Genomic DNA, 19,387 nt, shown 5'->3' on the forward strand with positions numbered 1-19,387 from the left:
ATTGATAGAATATTTTTGTTTTAAGGTACACACATGTCCACAATATGTATAGTTTTGTGGAGCTTTTTAAAAAAATCCCTTTCTTTTAATGAATATACAAATGAAAACATTCAGTTAAATTAAAGTAGCCAATTAACATAGCAAAGTAGATTATTATAAAGTATGCTCAATATAAAAGTAATTAGAATATAAAATTTTGTGATTGCAAAAACATTTATCACTTGCCTTTGTTTTATTATATAATGTTATTTTCTCTTCAATATTTTCTATTTTAGTATCCAGAAGACATAGGTTTGGAGGGAATCTCAGTGGTAATCACTCAACTGATTGGCTTCCACATGGGATTATCATACGACAATGTCAATAATTGTTCCTGTTCCAGAGCTCCGTGCATAATGCAACAGGGAGCATTGTAAGAATTTTTATGATGAATTTTATTCTTAAATTCTTTATTAGACTTATTTATTTTATCTATGTGTTTTTTGCCTGCATGTGTGTCTTTATGCCATGTACATGCTTGGTTCTCACTAAGAACTAAAGAGGGCATCAGATCCAAGATTGATCCCCTAGAACAGAAATTACATTTGTGGACTACAATGTGGATGCTAGGAATTGAACCCAGGTCTTCTACTTATAACTGCTGAGCCATCTCTCTAGTCCCCAGACCCCAGTCCCCAGTCATGACTAATTTTACACAATTATGATTTCATGATTTGATGACCGTTGAAATATTTTTTATCAATTTCTACATTATAAGTTGGAAAGTTACATTATGCTTGATAAGATAGCATATAAAGAATTTTCCATGTGTGTCTGACTCATTCCATGTCTGGCTGGCTTCTCTACCCTTCTTCTTGCCAGCATCCTCTGTCCCTGAAAATCCTGCCTAGCTGTTGGCCGCTCAGCTTTTTATCAAACCAAGCCTGGTGACATATCTTACTTCGTAACATTTAACCTCTGCTGAAGTATATAGTTTCATTTGCTTCATCTTAGATCATTTGATTACCAACAGAGCACCATCTAGATGTGTTTTAGTAACTAGGTTTATTTATCAGAGACTACTATTTCACTTTAGGAGTTCCAGTGGGATGAAGACATTTAGTAACTGTAGCATGCATTATTACAAGCACTATGCTTCAAATTTTGTTGCGACGTGTCTTGGCAACCTTTCAAATGTGCAAGTATTACAACAAAATCAACCCATGTGTGGTAACGGAATCGTGGAAGCTAACGAAGAATGTGACTGTGGTAATGACACAGTGAGTAGTGAACACTTAGGTTGACCATAGTTGTTCTAATCCAAAGAGCACAACGCATGTTGTCATAGTATGTGTTGGGTGTACATTATGGCATCTTTACTGTATAATTATTGTATGAGGATGAAGAGAAATGAATTGCTTTCCCACATCTCTTTTGTGATCTTCCTTTGTAAGACAGGGCCTTGCTTAGGCCAGGATGACCTTGAACTGGCCTGTAGGTCGAGATTGCCTATTGCTCATCATGCTGATGGTGTCTACTGACACTCCAAATGATCAACCCTAGTCTACAGACAAAAAATACAACTGATATTTTCATGATCTTGTGACCTCCTGAGATGACCCTACTCTGAAATCGACAGACACGTCCCCCCCAAACTGGTCCTCTATCTTGTGTGCAGTAAGAGCTCTCCAGATAGTAAAGGGCAAACAGAAAGACCTGGAATTACCAGGGCAGGAATTAAGAGAGACCAGTATGTCTTTTTTTTCCAGAGACAGGGTTTCTCTGTGGTTTTGGAGGCTGTCCTGGAACTAGCTCTTGTAGACCAGGCTGGTCTCGAACTCACAGAGCTCTGCCTGCCTCTGCCTCCCAAGTGCTGGGATTAAAGGTGTGTGCCACCACCACCCGGCTTAGAGACCGATATGTCTTAGATGGAGAAATCAAGAGGTCATTTGAACTATGTGAAATGAATAACAACAACATCACAAAGGTATTCTGTATGGAGTTATTGCAAACAACTATGGCACCAGAAGCCTCCAAACACCATTTCAATTACAGACTCCATATTCTGTTAGTTTTTGAACAAGTAGAGATGTTTTATTATCATAAATAGATAGGCCAGTACAAACACTATTAGCAGGGAAAGGGCCCATGAATAAATAGTTAACATATCTTGGTTGCACTCCCTAAAGTTTAGCTTCATTCTCAACAGAAATGTGTAGCAAATGAATACTTAATGAGAGAATTGAAGGGAGTTTGTGTTTCCCCCCCCCCAATGCATTTCATATTAGTAAATTCTGAGTCAATTACCCAAATTTTCATGTTCGAGCTCAACAACTAACTTAAATGCTATTTTCTTAGTTCTTACAGTTACAGATACTTTTGGTAATTCTAGAAATAATATAACCTGAGGATAGTGAAGCTTCATTGAACGTAATTAGGAGCACAGAGTGCAAAATAAAATTGGTAAAAGAGCAAGGTTATTAAGTTGTGAATACTGGTGCCTTCCTAAAATCCCCAGGGTTTGGGAGGGGAAGCCAGAAAGTGGGTGGGAGGAGTCACTGGCACCCTCTGCTGTACAGCGGAGCAGTCCTGACTACATGATAACCTGTTTCAGAAAGGAAGGAGGAGGGGGGAAGAAGGAGAGTTGAGGCGTCTATCCTAACTGGAATCCTCTTTCTTCTGAAATTGCAGGAATGCCAATTTAAAGAGTGCTGCAACTATGAAACATGTAGACTGAAAGCCTCTGCAAAATGTGGCTCTGGTCCATGCTGTGCAGCAAACTGTGAGGTAAGTGGCTGGTACTCAGCAAAGAGAAGCGGAACTGCAGCAGTGCAGGACTGGATTAATGAAAGCACCGCGGACTGACACAAAGAGGGGAGGTGCCAGCGATTCCGCGATAAAGCCCCGTGAACTCAAAGAGAGGCATCCCAGACTAGTGCTTTCCTGTCTAGGGTATAGAAACAACGGAGTCGACCAGCTTCTAAATGCCCAGGCAGCACAGAAAGTGCCAATAGTCAGATGACTCATAAGGTCAATTAAATGATGGCTGATGAAAATTATAATAGGAATAACAGACAAACAGACACTGTGCAAAGGGCTCATACACTGCTAAATGAAAGGCACAATGACAAAATTGTTTCTGTCACTGGAGTGATTACATTTTAATTGATTCTGGTTGCAAGTGTGTGTGTGTGTGTGTGTGTGTGTGTGTGTGTGCGTGCGCGCACGCGCGCTCACACACGCTACGATTTGTGTGTGAAGGGCAGAGATCGTAGGTTCTCTCCCTGTAACATGCAGGCTCTGGGAACTGAACTCAGGTTTCAGGGTTGGCATCATACACCTTTAACCACTGAGCCATCTCCCCAGCCTTGGTTGCATGCATTTTTATTACTATCCAAAAGCATGATAAACTGTGGCATAAAGTTCAGCAGCAATGCAACACTATCCATATACAATGTGGTTGGTTGAGAATGCAAGCTTCATAATGGAAAATACTTTAGGATTCCCATTCTTACAAATCACCAGTATGTAAAAATTGCATATGTTCCTTTCCCACAATTATTGTCAAACCCTTGTGGTGCTAAAGTTTGAACCTGGGGCCTTGTGCATTCTCAGGCCTTAGGTTTTTAGGCTCTCACTCGGTAGCCCAGGCTAACTTTAAACTTGAAATCCACTGCCTCATCTTCCCAAGTTCTGGGATTACAGGTTTGCACCATCATCTAGGTCAAATTTTCTATTAATATCTAATTTAATACAGTAAGATTTAGTTAATGAGAATTTCTGAGTGTTAGAACAATCAACATTATAAACATCATCTTCTTCAAGGGTGGATGGTACCATAGTCTCCCTAGGCCCCTTGCTTCTTTGTACTCAGTCCACACACAGTCTACCCACAGTCCACACACAGTCTGCCCACAGTCCACACACAGTCTGCCCACAGTCCACACACAGTCTGCCCACAGTCCACACACAGTCTGCCCACAGTCCACACACAGTCTGCCCACAGTCCACACAGTCTGCCCACAGTCCACACACAGTCTACCCACAGTCCACACACAGTCTGCCCACAGTCCGCACACAGTCTGCCCACAGTCCACACAGTCTGCCCACAGTCCACACACAGTCTGCCCACAGTCCACACAGTCTGCCCACAGTCTGCCCACAGTCCACACACAGTCTGCCCACAGTCCACACACACTCTGCCTACAGTCCACACACAGTCCACACACAGTCTACCCACAGTCTACACACAGTCTACCCACAGTCCACACACAGTCTGCCCACAGTCCACACACAGTCTGCCCACAGTCCACACACAGTCTACCCACAGTCCACACACAGTCTGCCCACAGTCCACACACAGTCTGCCCACAGTCCACACACAGTCTGCCCACAGTCCACACACAGTCTGCCCACAGTCCACACACACTCTGCCTACAGTCCACACACAGTCCACACACAGTCTACCCACAGTCTACACACAGTCTACCCACAGTCCACACACAGTCTGCCCACAGTCCACACACAGTCTACCCACAGTCCACACACAGTCTACCCACAGTCTACACACAGTATGCCCACAGTCCACACACAGTCTGCCCACAGTCCACACACAGTCTGCCCACAGTCCACACAAGTCTGCCCACAGTCCACACACAGTCTGCCCACAGTCCACACAGTCTGCCCACAGTCCACACACAGTCTGCCCACAGTCCACACAGTCTGCCCACAGTCTGCCCACAGTCCACACACAGTCTGCCTACAGTCCACACATACTCTGCCTACAGTCCACACACAGTCCACACACAGTCTACCCACAGTCTACACACAGTCTACCCACAGTCCACACACAGTCTGCCCACAGTCCACACACAGTCTACCCACAGTCCACACACAGTCTGCCCACAGTCCACACACAGTCTGCCCACAGTCCACACACAGTCTGCCCACAGTCCACACACAGTCTGCCCACAGTCCACACACACTCTGCCTACAGTCCACACACAGTCCACACACAGTCTACCCACAGTCTACACACAGTCTACCCACAGTCCACACACAGTCTGCCCACAGTCCACACACAGTCTACCCACAGTCCACACACAGTCTACCCACAGTCCACACACAGTCTGCCCACAGTCCACACACAGTCTGCCCACAGTCCACACACAGTCTGCCCACAGTCCACACACAGTCTGCCCACAGTCCACACAAGTCTGCCCACAGTCCACACACAGTCTGCCCACAGTCCACACACAGTCTACCCACAGTCTACCCACAGTGTACACATAGTCTGCCCACAGTCCTGTGTGCACGCTAGGCAAGTACTCTATCCCTGAGCAACACTCCAGCCCTCCTGTCACATTCCTCATGCCTGAAAGTCCCTCCTTTACTGTTTCTTGTAAGCTGGGACTAGTGAAAATGAATTCTCTTAGCTACTGCTTGCCTAGGAAAGACTTTATTTCTCATTAGTTTTTATCAGTTTGTGTGTATGAGTTGTCATGTGTGGACCACAACACATGCGGAAGTTAGAGAACTCCTTGTAAGAGCCAGTTCTCTCCACCCATGATAAGCTTCCCAGGCCCCTGGCTTCATGTTTGGCAGTAAACGGTTCTGACCACTGAACCATCTTGCTGTTACATTCATTTTGACATCTATTTCTGGGATATGAAATTCTAACTTGATATTTTCCTCTTTCATTTCTTTAAAGATACTACTTTGTATATATATTATCTTTCCATTATTAAATATTATTCAATTACAGATGATAATAGTGTGTGTGTGTGTCTGTGTCATCAATACATGTGGTAGCTCAACATTTGGACATTATAATTTCTTTTTATTTTATTTTAGAAAAAAAATCTTATTTTATATATCAGCCCCTCCCCTGTTCCCTCACCCTCTATCCTTCCATGCCCTTCACTGACCCACCCAACTCACCCTCTGCCCACTCTCCAAAGAAAGTGAGGCCCTCCACAGGGAACCATCAAAGTCCATTACATCATTTGGGAAAGGACCTACGCCCTCTTTCGTGTAGCTGGGCTGCAATAGTATCCCTCCATAGGGAATGGGCTCCCAAAGTCCATTTGTGCACTAGGGATAAACACTGGCTCCACTGTTAGAGGTTCCATAGCTTGCCTAGGCCTCCTAGCTGGCACCCACATTTAGTGGACCTGGTTCAGTCCAATGCTGGTTCCCCAGCTTTATGACTAGGGTCTCCGTGTTCTCACTAGGTCAGGTCAACATTTTCTGTGGGTTTCTCCAGCACGGTCTTAGCTCCTTTGTGCATCTCTCCTCCCTCTCCACAACTTGATTCCAGGAGTATGGCTCAATGTTTAGCTGTGGGTGTCTGCTTCTCCTTTGATCAGCTACTGGATGAAGGCTCTAGGATGGCAATTAAGGTAGTCATCAATCTTCTTACAGGGGAAGGGCATCAAAGGCAACCTTTCCACCACTGTCCAGTTTCTTAGTTGGGGTCATCCCTATGGATCCCTGAAAATTTCCCCAGTGCCAGGCCTCTCTCCAAACCTATACTGGCTCCCTCTATCAAGGTATCTCCTTTCTTGGCCTCCTCTATTCCTTCCCTGTCTCAGTCCTCCTGATCCTTCCTGTTCTCCTCCCTCCTCCCCTTCTCCTCTCCTTTTCCCACTTACCTCCTCTCTCCCCCTGTTGGGGAAGTCCTGTGTATATGTCAATAAAGCACTGTCGGCCAATAGGGAAGCAAGATAGGTGGAACTAGGAGTTGAGGAGGATTCTGGGTAGGAGAAACACAGGGAGTCAAGATGTAACCGCCATAGGGATAAGAAGCCTGGAAACTTCTCCGGTAAGAGAAATACTTAGATTAACAATTATGGGGTAAATACTTAAGTCAGAGCTAGCCAGTAAGAAACAAGCAAGGCCAACAGCTTCAATACTTAATATAGTCTCCTGTGTGTTTATTTGGGATGGATGCAGCTCTGGAACCAGGCTGGTGGGAAGGCTTCTCTTTACATCCCCCTGTGTTCCCAATTTTCTCAGGGATTCTTGTCCCCCTCCCCTTCTTCAGGGGACCATGAGTTCTTCCCTTGGGGTCCTCCTTGTTTCCTAGTTTCTCTGGTGGTATGGATTATAGGCTGGTAGTCCTTTGCACTATATCGAATATCCATATATAAATGAGTACATACCTGATTGTCTTTCTGTGACTGGGTTACCTCACTCAGGATGTTTTCTTCCTGTGAATTTCAAGATTTCATTGACTTTTTTCTGCTGAGTAATACTCCATTGTGTAAATGTACCACTTTTTCTCCATCCATTATTTGGTTGAGGGGCATCTAGGTTGCTTCCAGTTTCTAGCTATTTCAAATAATGCTGCTATGAACATAGTTGAACATATGTCCTTGTATGAATGTGTATTCTTTGGGTATATGCCCAAGAGTGGATATTGCTGGATATTGAGGTAGACTGATTCCCATTTTCCTAATAAACTGCCATACTTATTTTCAAAGTGGTTGTACAAGTTTGCACTCCCACCAGCAATGGAGGAATGTTCCTCTTTCTCCACATCCTCTCCAGCATAGACTATCATTGGTGTTTTTGATTTTAGCCACTCTGACAAAGTATAAGATAGTATCTCAGAGTTGTTTTGAGTTGCATTTAGCTGATGACTAAGGATGTTGAGCACTTTCTCAAGTGTCTTTCAGCCATTTTAGATTCCTCTATTGAGAATATCTATTTAGTGCTGTACCCCACTTTTTTTTTTGGTTTTTTACGAGATAGGGTTTCTCTGTATTGTTTTGGAGGCTATCGGTCCAGCCCGGCCTCGAACTCACAGAGATCCGCCTGCCTCTGCCTCCTGAGTGCTGGGATTAAAGGCGTGTGCCACCACCCCCCGGCTGTACCCCACTTTTTAATTAGATTATTTTGTGTTTTGATGACTAGCTTCTTGAGTTCATTGTATATTTTGGAAATCAGCCCTCTGTTAGATGTGGGGTTGATGAATATCTTTTCCCATTCTGTGTTGTAATTTTGTCTTGTTGACTGTGTCCTTTGCCTTACATAACCTTCTCAGTTTCAGGAGGCTCCATTTATTAACTGTCGATCTCAGTGTCTGTGCTACTGGTGCTTTGTTTAGGAAGCAGTCTCCTGTCTCCTGTACCAATTCATTCAAGGGTACCCCCACCTTCTCTTCTAAGAAGTTCAGTGTGGCTGGATTTATGTTGAGGTCTTTGATCCATTTAGACTTTAGTTTTGTGCATGGCGATAGATATGGATATATCTGCAATCTTCTACATGTCAGCATCCAGTTATGCCAGCACTATTGGTTGAGGATGCTTTTTTCCATTGTATAACTTTAGCTTCTTTGTCAAAAATCAGGTGTTTGTAGGTTTGTGTGTGTTAATATCAAGGGTTTAAATTTGATTCCATTAGTCTGCCTGTCTATTTTTGTACCAATACCAAGCTGTTTCATGACTACAGATCTATAATAGAGCTTGAAGTCAGATATGGTGATGCTTCCGGAAGTTCCTTTATTTTACATGGTTGTTTGGCTATCCTGGGTTTTATGTTTTTACAAATAAAGTTGAGTATTGTTCTTTCAAGGTCTGTGAAGAATTGTGTTGGGATTTTGATGGGGACAGCATTGAATCTGTAGACTGCTTTTGGCAAGTTTGCCATTTTTACTATGTTAATCCTACCTATCTGAGAGCACGGGAGATCTTTCCATTTTCAGGTGTCTTTAATTTCTTTCTTTAAAGGCTCAGAGTTCTTACTATACAGGTCTTTCACTTGTTTGGTTAGCATTACCTCAAGATATTTTATGTTGTTTGTGGCTACTGTAAAGGGTAATGCTTCTCTGATTTCTTTCTCAGCCCATTTAATCAACTATATATAGTGGGGCTACTGATTTTTTTTAAGTTAATCATGTATCCTGCCACTTTGCTGAAGGTTTTTTATCAACTGTAGAAGTTCCCTGGTAGAGTTTTTTGGGTCACTTATGTAAACTATCATATCATCTGCAAATAGTGAAAGTTTGACTTCTTCCTTTCCAATTTGTATCCCTTTGATCTCCTTTTGTTGTCCTACTCCTCTAGCTAGAACTTTGAGTGCAATATTGAAGAGGTATGGAGAGAGTGGACAGCCTTCACTTGTTCCTGATTTTGTAGGAATTGTGTTGAGTTTCTCTCCACTTAGTTTGATGTAGGCTGTTGATTTGCTGTATATTGTTTTTATTATGTTTTATTATGTTTAGGTATGTTCCTGTTATTTCTGATCTCTCCAAGACCTTTATCATGAGTAGATGTTAGATTTTGTCAAAGGGTTTTTTCAGCATCTAGTGCGATGATCATGTGATTTTTCTTTTTCAGGTTGTTTATATGGTGGATTACATTGATGGATTTTCGTATGATGAATCATCCCTGCATCCCTACTTGATCATGGTGGATGATTTTTCTGATGTGTTCTTAAATTAAATTTGCCAGTATTTTGTTGAGTATTTTTGCATCAGTGCTCATGAAGGATATTGGTCTGTGGTCCTCTTTCTTAGTTGTGTCTTTGTGTTCCTTGGGTACTATGGTAATTGTAGCCTCATAAAAGGACTTGGCAATGACCCTTTTACTTCTATTGTGTGGAACACTTTGAGGAGAATTGGTATTAGCTCTTTGAATTTCTGGTAGAATTCTGCACTGAAACAATCTGGACCTGGGCTTCTTTGGATTGGGAGACTTTTGATGACTGTTTCTATTTCATTAGGGGTTACAGGTCTATTTAAATTGCCTATCTGTTAATTGATTTAATTTTGGTAAGTGATATCTATCCAGAAAATTGTCTGTTTCTTTTAAATTTTTGAATTTTGTGGAGTACAGGTTTTCAAAGTAGGACATTATGCATTTTATTATGGATGGCAACAGCTGAGAAATTTATTCAACCAGCCATAAAAACGTATCTGGCTATGCAGAGAGACCCTTTTTCTCTCTCAGAATAATAAACATTGGTGGTGAGATGTGTTAATTCATGTATACTTCTATTAAATGAAAAAGTGATTTCCTTTCCTAATTTGCAAGTATAAACGAGATTCAGTATATCTCTCCCATACAAATAAGGTAGTAAGAATGAAAGCTGAAACTAGCTTCTGGGTTTTGCCAACATCAGGGGTAGAACCAACTCTTCTGTGCCTCTCAGTTCACATGCTGCTAATGTCAGAATCACGATATGAAACATGAGGTTGTGGCCTACTGCAAGTCTGCTGTCAGTGGGGAGCTGTGCTATCCTGAAGACAGTTACCCTTCTCTGGGCTTCCCATAGATATTTTATCTGGTTTTCCTTTCTAGAATTCTTAGTCTGGGGAGGTCTCAGTTCCTCAATTAACCATAATCAGACATGTTAACAAGTTTCTTTGGCAAATGGTTATAGAGTCATTCACAGCCCCTGATCTTTTTCCTGTCCCTAGCTATCATCAGCGGGCACTCCCTGTAGGAAGTCTGTTGACCCGGAGTGTGATTTTACGGAATATTGTGATGGATCCTCTAGCCATTGTGTTCCTGACAGCTTTGCATTCAATGGCCATTTGTGTAGGTTGGGATCTGCATATTGTTACAATGGACGGTGCCAAGCTCTTAATGACCAGTGTGTCAGTTTATTTGGAAAAGGTACTGCTTTCTTTCGTATTTGTGTTGCACTTGGAGTGCTCTGTAGTGTATATATTATGTACCATAGAGTCTAGCCTGGGTCCCAATTCTAAGAAGGGCTAAACTTAAAGAAAATTTTATAGGCATGATTGAAATTTTCCAGGAAAATTGCTATGTAGGTTTGATTTGAGAAAAATATGTTGCCTAGTCCTCCTAAATTATTTTAAAATGTGAATAGCAAAAGAGCAGGTACTGATACCTTAATTTCCTATTATCCACCACATTCATAATCTAGTATTGAAAGCATGAACCTTACAAAGCTAGAGTGAATGTCATCCATGTGTAGCCTCTTTTCTGACCAAGGAACTGGCAATATAACAGCAGCCTGGTCAGAACTCCTGCTTATGATTTTTGACAGGTTTTGTTTGTTTAAGACAGTCTCATTACACACTTCAGGCTGGCTTTGAACTCATCATCCTCCTGTCTTAGCCTTGTTCATAACATTTTAGAGAAATCCAGATAAGACCCCTGCATGCCTACTGTTGTTTTTAGTGTGCTCCAATATTATTGTATTGTATTGTATTGTATTGTATTGTATTGTATGTTGAGTGCTTAAAATAATTCGAATACATGACAAATTTATAACTCAATGTAGAAATCAGAGAAGTGAGTTTGGGAAAGAAGCTAACAGGAAAGTACCTTTCAGGATGAGCAGAGACCCTCATAGACATGTGGGCTGTGACTAGGCCTTGAGGTGGGAGAGCAGTTAGGATGGATAGAGCTTCCCATCTGGGACCACATAGCTGGACTTCAAAGGAAAAGCTTGGTTTCCTATTAAAACCTGTAGTGGAACTTCATTAAGAGAGAGCATAAAGTAAGAGAGTAAGAAAAGTCTGCCATAGTCAACATGATGGGTGGCCTGAAGTGGGGAGGCAGCCCTCAGAAAAATCCCCTAGACAAAGTGGATACAGGCATAGTCACAAGTCATTTGGAGTCTATTTAATATTATAAACATAATAGGCTCTCCCCTAGGGAAAATGACCTGTCTAACCACAGGTTCTCATCCCAAATTTCAGTAGCAGGCATGTGTTCCAGCTTATGGAATTGACATTACATATGAACAGAAAGTGGTTGGTTACTCTCATGACATTTGTACCACTAACATGCCAGTGGGCACGTCTTGCCAGGCCACAGTTATTGTAGTGTGCAGGTTCACAGATGGAGAAGTATGATGACTACTTTTCTGTTCTGGTAACATGCATATCCCATACCAACACTGTTAAAGCAAGCCAATAAAGATGAAACTTGCAGGTCAGTATCAGCTTGGTAGCATCTTCAGCAACAGGATCTTTCCACTAAGTTCTAGAAAGTAACCAAGAACATTGGCAGTAACCTGTAATGTTTGAGGGCCCATAATACCTCACTAAACAAGAGGCAGCCCATCCCTGACACTGGAATTTTATTTGTTACTTTATAAAGACTGATAGAGCCAATGTTGCTCTTTTAGTACAACTTTTAATAACCTCGTACACGGGCACTATATTTACATCATTTCCACATCCCTCGCTCCTCCAATTCCTCACATGTTTCCCTGTCACTCAAATTCATGATCTCTTCTTTAAATACTGTTTCAAAACATATGTATATATGTAGCATAAGTATAGCCTATTGAGTCCATTTGGTGTTGTCCCTATGTGTATGTGTTTAAATCTGACCACTTGGGATTGAATAACATTATCAGGGAGATACAGGAAAAAACCAGTTTTCTCTCTCTTATCAGCTATTAATTGCCTGAAGATCTTCATCTAGGGGGAGAGGCTTCTACATTGCCATGCTAAGTACCCTTGTAATTGTTCAGGCCCTAAATAGGCAACAACATTTTTAGGATTTTGTGTCCTGCCATATTGCCAAAGCTGGTAGTCATACCTAGAAGTTTCCTGGTAGAATTTTTGGCTCTCTAATGCATTGTATCTTCTATTTGTAGCCCTTTAGTTTTCTTTTTTTGCCTTATTGCTCCACTAGTGCTTCAAACACAGTGCAGAAAAGGAACGGGATAATAATGGACAGTCCTGCCACATTCATGATCTCAGTGAAGTTGCTTCAAGGTTTTCTCCATTTAGGATAATGTTGACTGTCAGTTTCTCATACATTGATTTTATTGTATTGAGGAATGTTCCCTACAGTTCTAGATTCTCTAGACAAAGGCTATGAAATTCAAATACTTTATTCAATTCTGATGACTTATTAGCATTGGTTATTTACCTGATTATCAATTTAGAGGACTGAATATTGTAGGCATGCATACACATAAAATAAAATAATCAAAAAAAAAGCAAGGTGGATTGTGCCATAGGAACAATGCATAAACTTTCACTCTGGTCTCCACATATACAGACATATACACATGCATACACACATGTGCACACACACATACACATACCCTTGCACATGTATATACACATACATTCACATGTTCAAACACACAATATATTGTTTTAAACTGAAGGGAGCAAAGATGGATATACATATCATTCCAACCCTTAGGAGGCTGAGGCAGGAGATTTTCAAGGCAAACACCAGTCTTAGATATATAGCATACCATATTTAAAAACAACAAAGAAATAAGTAAATACATCAATGTAACTTCTAGCAATGACTATAATCCCTTTTGTTTTGTGTTATGACATTGGCAGGTTGCCCATGAAAATCAAGCAAAGCATGAAAAATGCATGCCTATTTTGAAATGACAGTTTTATTAGTCCATTACTAAAGAACATGTAATTTGAATTAAGGATAATAACCTGAAGGACATGTTTCCCATTTTAGGTTCTCAAGGTGCTTCCTATGCCTGTTTTGAAAAAGTTAATTCACCACGTGAAAAACTGGCAAACTGTGGTTTTAAAAATTCATACCCATTTCCTTGTGGACAAAAGTACGTATATGGAGTGTGATTGGTTTTCTGAGTCATGTTGCTTGTCAAGGCATGTATGCTAAACAAAAACAACCATCGATTGTATGATAGGAAAATATCCTCAAATGCATGCAGGATCACACTCGTGTGTACATGTGCCATACACACATGTGCACACATGTGTCATCTCATAGCAATTCAGAGTTTTTCATTTTCCTCACGCTTTTCCTGTCACCATCCTCAGAATTCGACTGAATGAGCAATGGGGTGATATTTATTATGAGGAGCTGCCCAATTGCCAGAAAAATAGGGTGTTCTGTTCTGAACTAAGAATTAAAATTGGATCATGTCTATCTATCATTGCAGGTATCCTAAAGCAGGTATTTTGTTTTATTACAACATATGATTGTTGAGAAAAGAAATTTCCACCTTGTTTGTTGTTTCCAAATGACTGGTATGCAAAGCTAGAAAGTATGTCTCAATGGCTAAACTTGGACTACAGTAATGAGGTTTATTATAGCATAAAGATGCTCTTGGGTCCAATAATGGGAGTGATTGCCTTGTAACAAGTGCTGCCAGAAGTTCACTTGGGTACTAAAAAATTCACAAAGGGGTGGGGGCAATTCCAGTTTAGTCAGTAAAGTGTTTGCCTGAGTTGGACACATAGAACTCATGGGAGGTAAGCCAAGATGGGGTGGTAGACATTATGATCTCAGTTCTGGGGACATAGAAAAAGACAGATCCCAGGGATTCACTAGCGTTGCTTACTTGATGAGCCTGAGGCCAGGGAGAAAAAATAAGCAAAGTTGAATAATACTTGAAGACTGACACCCCGTATTGTCCTCTGGCCTCCATGGATATGTACACACGCACACATGAACTCATATATGTACACATGGATTTGAGTAACAAATTGAATGTATTGGGAAATTCCTGTGGTATAATAATGTATATCATAAGATAATAGTATATAATCGAAAATGTTGAAAGAGTAAGTGGTTTGCCACCATTGCAAAACTTCCGGTGACTGATCCAGACTGTCCAAACTGTATTAAAGTCGGCCTAAGTGACCATGGAGGCAGGTAATAGAAAATAAAGTCATGTGTACACCTGTGAATTCAGTTCTGCCAACTGTGTTAATTAATCTGTTTGCATTTAGCTGTTTATGTTTTTAAAAATCTTATAGCATCATAAAACAATATTGCCATTGCATTGTTTTTCTGTTTTATGTCTTTAACATTTATGCCACTTTCCATGCAAGTTGGGATCACTGAAAAATAAAGTGATAAAGAATTTCCTTTTCTGTTTCCAGGGATGTTCTCTGTGGAAAATTAGCTTGTTTTCAGCCACACAAGAATTACAAAAGCACAGTCCGGTCCGTGGTATATTCGTATGTCCATGACAGCGTGTGTCTGTCCATTCCTCCTGGGTTGTCTGTGAGATCAGATGGGAGAGATTATGCCTATGTGGCTGATGGCACAGTGTGTGGACCACAAATGGTAACAGACTGAGGGTTATATTTAGCTATGTTAACTTACGTTAATTACCACACACCATGTTCCATGATGGCTATCACAGTTTGTACCTGATGCTTCCTATATGGTGTTAAATGTCTACTAACCCTTTTAGACTTAATAATCCCCAATAGTAAAATTCTGAGGTTTCATTTCACCTTGGTTCACTGAAAGCCATATTCATTTTAATTAAATCATGTGCTTATGAATCTGATAAGACTGGAAGTGTGAATCCTTTGGAAGAGCCAAAGCTGTACTGGGAAATCATCGCTAATGACTATTACACGGAGACAAGCTCATATGTATAGCACATCTACACATGCAAATGTACACATTATACAAAGAGAAAACTGAAGTTCAGTTTATCAGTCTAGGGGATGAGGAGACCCAGCTTTGAAAACACACTAATAGCCCTTTGAGGTTGAAAGTAGCAATTATTACGGTATTGTGGTCTTCAGCATTTACTTGGAGATTGCAGAGCCAACTCTTAACTCTAAGATCATGGGTTCCTGTACCCTGGAGAAGCTTACCCACCCTGAGGAACCCAGTTCCTGGGGCTGGTTGCCTTGTGCAGCCAACTTCCTCATGAGCTACATCTAAGAGCTGGCTTCTCACAAATAGAATCAAAAGAAGGTTTAGAATATCAGATTAAGGAAGAGTGGTACATGGTTTTTCTCTTCTTAGAATATTTTGCTGACATGAGCCACAGTCATGGAGAAACCCACAGTTCTGAGCCTGAGAGGATACACGCAGCCCCTACTCACATGCCCAGGGAGGGAGAGGAGTCCACCCCCAAATAGATGAGCAAGCCATTAAAGAAGGTGTCGTCTTCCAGCTCAGACATTCCAATAGGACAGTAGCCCCAGGGACCTTGATCAGAGTTCCACACAAGACTATGGGGTAGGAGCTCCAAGCACTGGGACCTCACCCACCCCAGGCAGTGCCAGGACAGCATGGCAGCAACTTTTCTCATCATGTAAGTGGGAACAGATGAATTTCCTCAAGCGCCAAGCATGATTGCATTGTGAATGAGGAAGTTGACAAAAAAAAAAAGAAGTTCCTAAAAGTGATAGTTGTATCCAGGCGGTAATGACTTGCTCCTGGGCAGGGACACAGGTGACTCTGGCTGGCAGGGGCACAGATTTTCAAGTCTAGGGCCTGAACCTGTCTCTTTCTTCTTTCTTGGCTAAACCTATTTCTAAGTAAATATTGTGTTATTATAAAGACAAAAAATTAATTATCTTTATTGGATTGTCCATTGCCAATTTGTAGAAATATAACTGATTTTTTTTTTCAAGTTAGTATGTTATTCTGAAACTCTGCTGAATTCCCTGATGCATCAAGTTTGTGTGTGTATGTGTGTGTTTGCCTGTGCATCTCCATGTAATCTGTAAGTCTGTGTGTTTGCACAGGCCTCTGTGTGTAGTTTGTCACCCCCGTGTGTGTCCATGCTCATCTGTGTGTAGTCTGTCAGCCTGAGTGTTTATACAATCATCTGTGTGTAGTCTGTCAGTCTGTGTGTTTGCACATTCATCTGTGTAAAATAGGCTAGTGTGTTCTCACGGGCATCTGTGTGTGCTTGTAGGGCACCCATGTGCAGGCTGTAAGTTGGTGTGTGTTTGCAAATGCATCAGTGCACAGCATGTGAGACTACATGTCCTGGTAGATGAATCTGGGGCACTGTGTCAGCCTGTGTGTATTTGCCTGGCCATTAGTTTATGGTCTGTCAGTCAGTCAATGTGTATGTTTTCCTGAACATCAGTCTGCAGTGTTTCAGCCTGAGTGTTTTCCTGGCCGTTAGTTTGCAGTCTGTCAGTCAGGCTGGTTTTTTGGACATCTCTGTGCAGCATATCAGCCTGTGAGTGTTTGCACGGCCCTCTGCGTGTAGTCTGTCAGCCTGTGTATATTTGAATATATATATCTGTGTGCTCTCTACAAGTCTGGGAGTGGTTGCACGGCCATCTGTGTGTACTTGAATGTACATCTCTATGTGTACGATCCAAGTCTGTGTGTGATTACACAGCCATCTGCCTGAAGTCCGTCGGTCTGTGATTGTTGGCATGGGCATCTCTGTGTAGTCTGTCCATGTACATTGGAAATCACCGACGTATATGATCATGTCATCTATAGACAACTTTACTACTTCCCTTATGATTTGGATATGTTCTATTTATTTTTAATACCTAAATTGCTCCAGCTAGGATACTTAATATTACATTGAATATTGAATGTAAGGATCAAAGAAAGGCTAGTTTATACAATTTATGATTTGTTTGTTGGTTACATGTTAATTTTGAATAAGTAATTACTGAGAGGTCATTTTTTCCACACTTGACATATTAATAATATGAATTACTTAATTATACCTCGTGTAAATAAGCCACAAAGCCAAATATAATAGAAAAAAGGTAGATGAGGCCTAAATAGTTATATACCCAGATTACTAATGACCGTTTGATTGCTACTTTGACATGACAGGGTTTGACAGCGGCCAAGGAAACAAAGTTAAACTATTTCTCTCACCCTGATATATGCCACCACAAAGATTCAAAAACATTTATGAATTGTATTTGAGACATAAGAAAAATTATTCTCCAGCCCTAAGGGGACAATTATCCATAACAAATACAATTATCCATAACAAACCTTACTACTGTGGGAAATGCAGTGCAGATTTCAGTCATTTCAAATCGTAGGGATCAAAATTCAAACCACACGTCGGCCCCATCTAGCTCTGAGCAGACAGGTTTCTCCTACCTTGGTACCATTGCTGTTGATGGGGTTATGTTAGAAAGACAGAAGCTTTGTATTAAAATCAAAGCAAAACGGGTAAGCAGGCTTTGAGCATCTTTTATGCATAGGTAGCAAATTGTGGGTATTTTTTCATTTTACATGACATTTGTGACTGAAATATTCTGTTTAATTTTAGTATTGTGTAAACAGAACCTGCAAAGAAGTTAATTTAACAGGCAATGACTGCAACGCCACTAAGAAGTGCAAAGGGAATGGGGTAAGTGACTCCGCGTCAGTGGTCCTTGCAGGCGACTGGGGCAATTCCAGTCTGCTTTGAAGAACCGATGGCTACGCTGCTCTTGAAGCCCACAACTATGTCCTGTAGATTAGAATGAGAAAAATCAAGTGTCCTGCTGCCTTTCCTGTAGTTTCCAGTACAATGCTGTAAAGAAATGGAAGAGATGTGCACTGTGATACTTAGCTGCTGGCTTTCCACCCATATTAGGGTGCATTTTGTTTGCTTCATTTGTACACATTTTTTAATGAGGAATTTACTGTTTAGATTTCCTAAGAGTAACTATTTTATATCATACTGTATTTAGCAAATTATCTCCCTTTATTCATACAATCACATGACTTTTTTTCTTACTCAGTTCATGGGTATAATGAATTATATGAATTTGTTTTTAGCTTAAAATCTGTCTAAATACCACCAGTAAATGCTATTTGATTGTGAACTGTTGAATTTAATTTTACGAGTATTTTGGGGGGATTTCTCCACTATGTTTGGAGTAATATTGACCTGAAGCTTTTCTTTTGTGTTACATGGTTCTTGACCTGGGGCTATGATAATGCTAGCCTGATAGGATAAATTTGGAAGGATCCCTTTTTTTTCTGTTTATAGATTATGCACCCATTGACACAGCCATTCTCCTAAACATTCAAGAGAATAAATCTGGGGTTAGTGTTTTCTATTTTGAAAGTAAATATTCATGTAATATTTTTACTCGATATAGAATTTGTATTTCAGTTCATGTGCATTTTCATGAATTTTTTTCTTTTAGGGACATCAATTCCTGAACATGTAATTTTTCACAAATTTTATTTATTAATCTTTTATTACCCGCGGGTCCATACTGATGGCTAGAGACTAAGAGTGTTTGTTTGTTTGTTTGTTTGAGACAGGGTTCATTGCAGCCCAGGCTGGCCTTGAACTCCATATGTAGCTGAGGCTGACCACAAGCACATGATTCTCCTGCCATACCCTCCCAAGTGCTAGGTGACAAGTGTGACTCTCATGGCCAGAAGCAGTCACATTAGCCAGTACTTACCATCCACCTCTGGGGAGCAACCAAGGACAACTGAAGGTTTTGAGAGTCTCATGGACAACTTGTCAGAGCGTTTTTATCACAGCAACAAGAAGGGAATTAGAACATGCACTTAGTTTATTTGGCTTCTAGTGTGTCTCTTCCTTGAGACACTTTTGGTTGCATTTGCCAGTAGAAGTATTCCTCTATTTCTTGATTTTCACTTTTAATTAACTATGACCCTCTTTGCATCTTAGTGGAATTGTTGTGGCATATATCATAAACTATTTACTACTTGTGTTTTCCCTTTATTCATTTCCTTTCACTTTAGATTGAATACTT

At 40.9% G+C, this 19,387-nt stretch overlaps 1 protein-coding gene across 3 annotated transcripts in view; it reads left to right on the forward strand.

Moving 5' to 3' along the window:
• Window positions 1–19,387, forward strand: part of LOC101840246 (disintegrin and metalloproteinase domain-containing protein 18) — a 45,240-nt gene that overhangs the window by 14,806 nt on the left and 11,047 nt on the right. For all 3 annotated transcript variants that reach the window (XR_005871171.1, XM_005066561.2, XM_040731863.1), the window contains exons 11-17: window positions 276–412; window positions 1,076–1,259; window positions 2,671–2,766; window positions 10,403–10,601; window positions 13,407–13,512; window positions 14,804–14,990; window positions 17,935–18,015. Coding sequence is in view for 2 of the 3 variants with exons in the window: in XM_005066561.2 (XP_005066618.1) it covers window positions 276–412; window positions 1,076–1,259; window positions 2,671–2,766; window positions 10,403–10,601; window positions 13,407–13,512; window positions 14,804–14,990; window positions 17,935–18,015 (990 nt within the window). In the remaining variant the exon portion in view is untranslated. The remainder of the gene's footprint in view (window positions 1–275; window positions 413–1,075; window positions 1,260–2,670; window positions 2,767–10,402; window positions 10,602–13,406; window positions 13,513–14,803; window positions 14,991–17,934; window positions 18,016–19,387) is intronic.

The sequence above is a fragment of the Mesocricetus auratus genome, unplaced genomic scaffold, assembly GCF_017639785.1.
Source record: "Mesocricetus auratus isolate SY011 unplaced genomic scaffold, BCM_Maur_2.0 Super-Scaffold_100026, whole genome shotgun sequence".
In the NCBI taxonomy this organism is placed as follows: domain Eukaryota; kingdom Metazoa; phylum Chordata; class Mammalia; order Rodentia; family Cricetidae; genus Mesocricetus; species Mesocricetus auratus.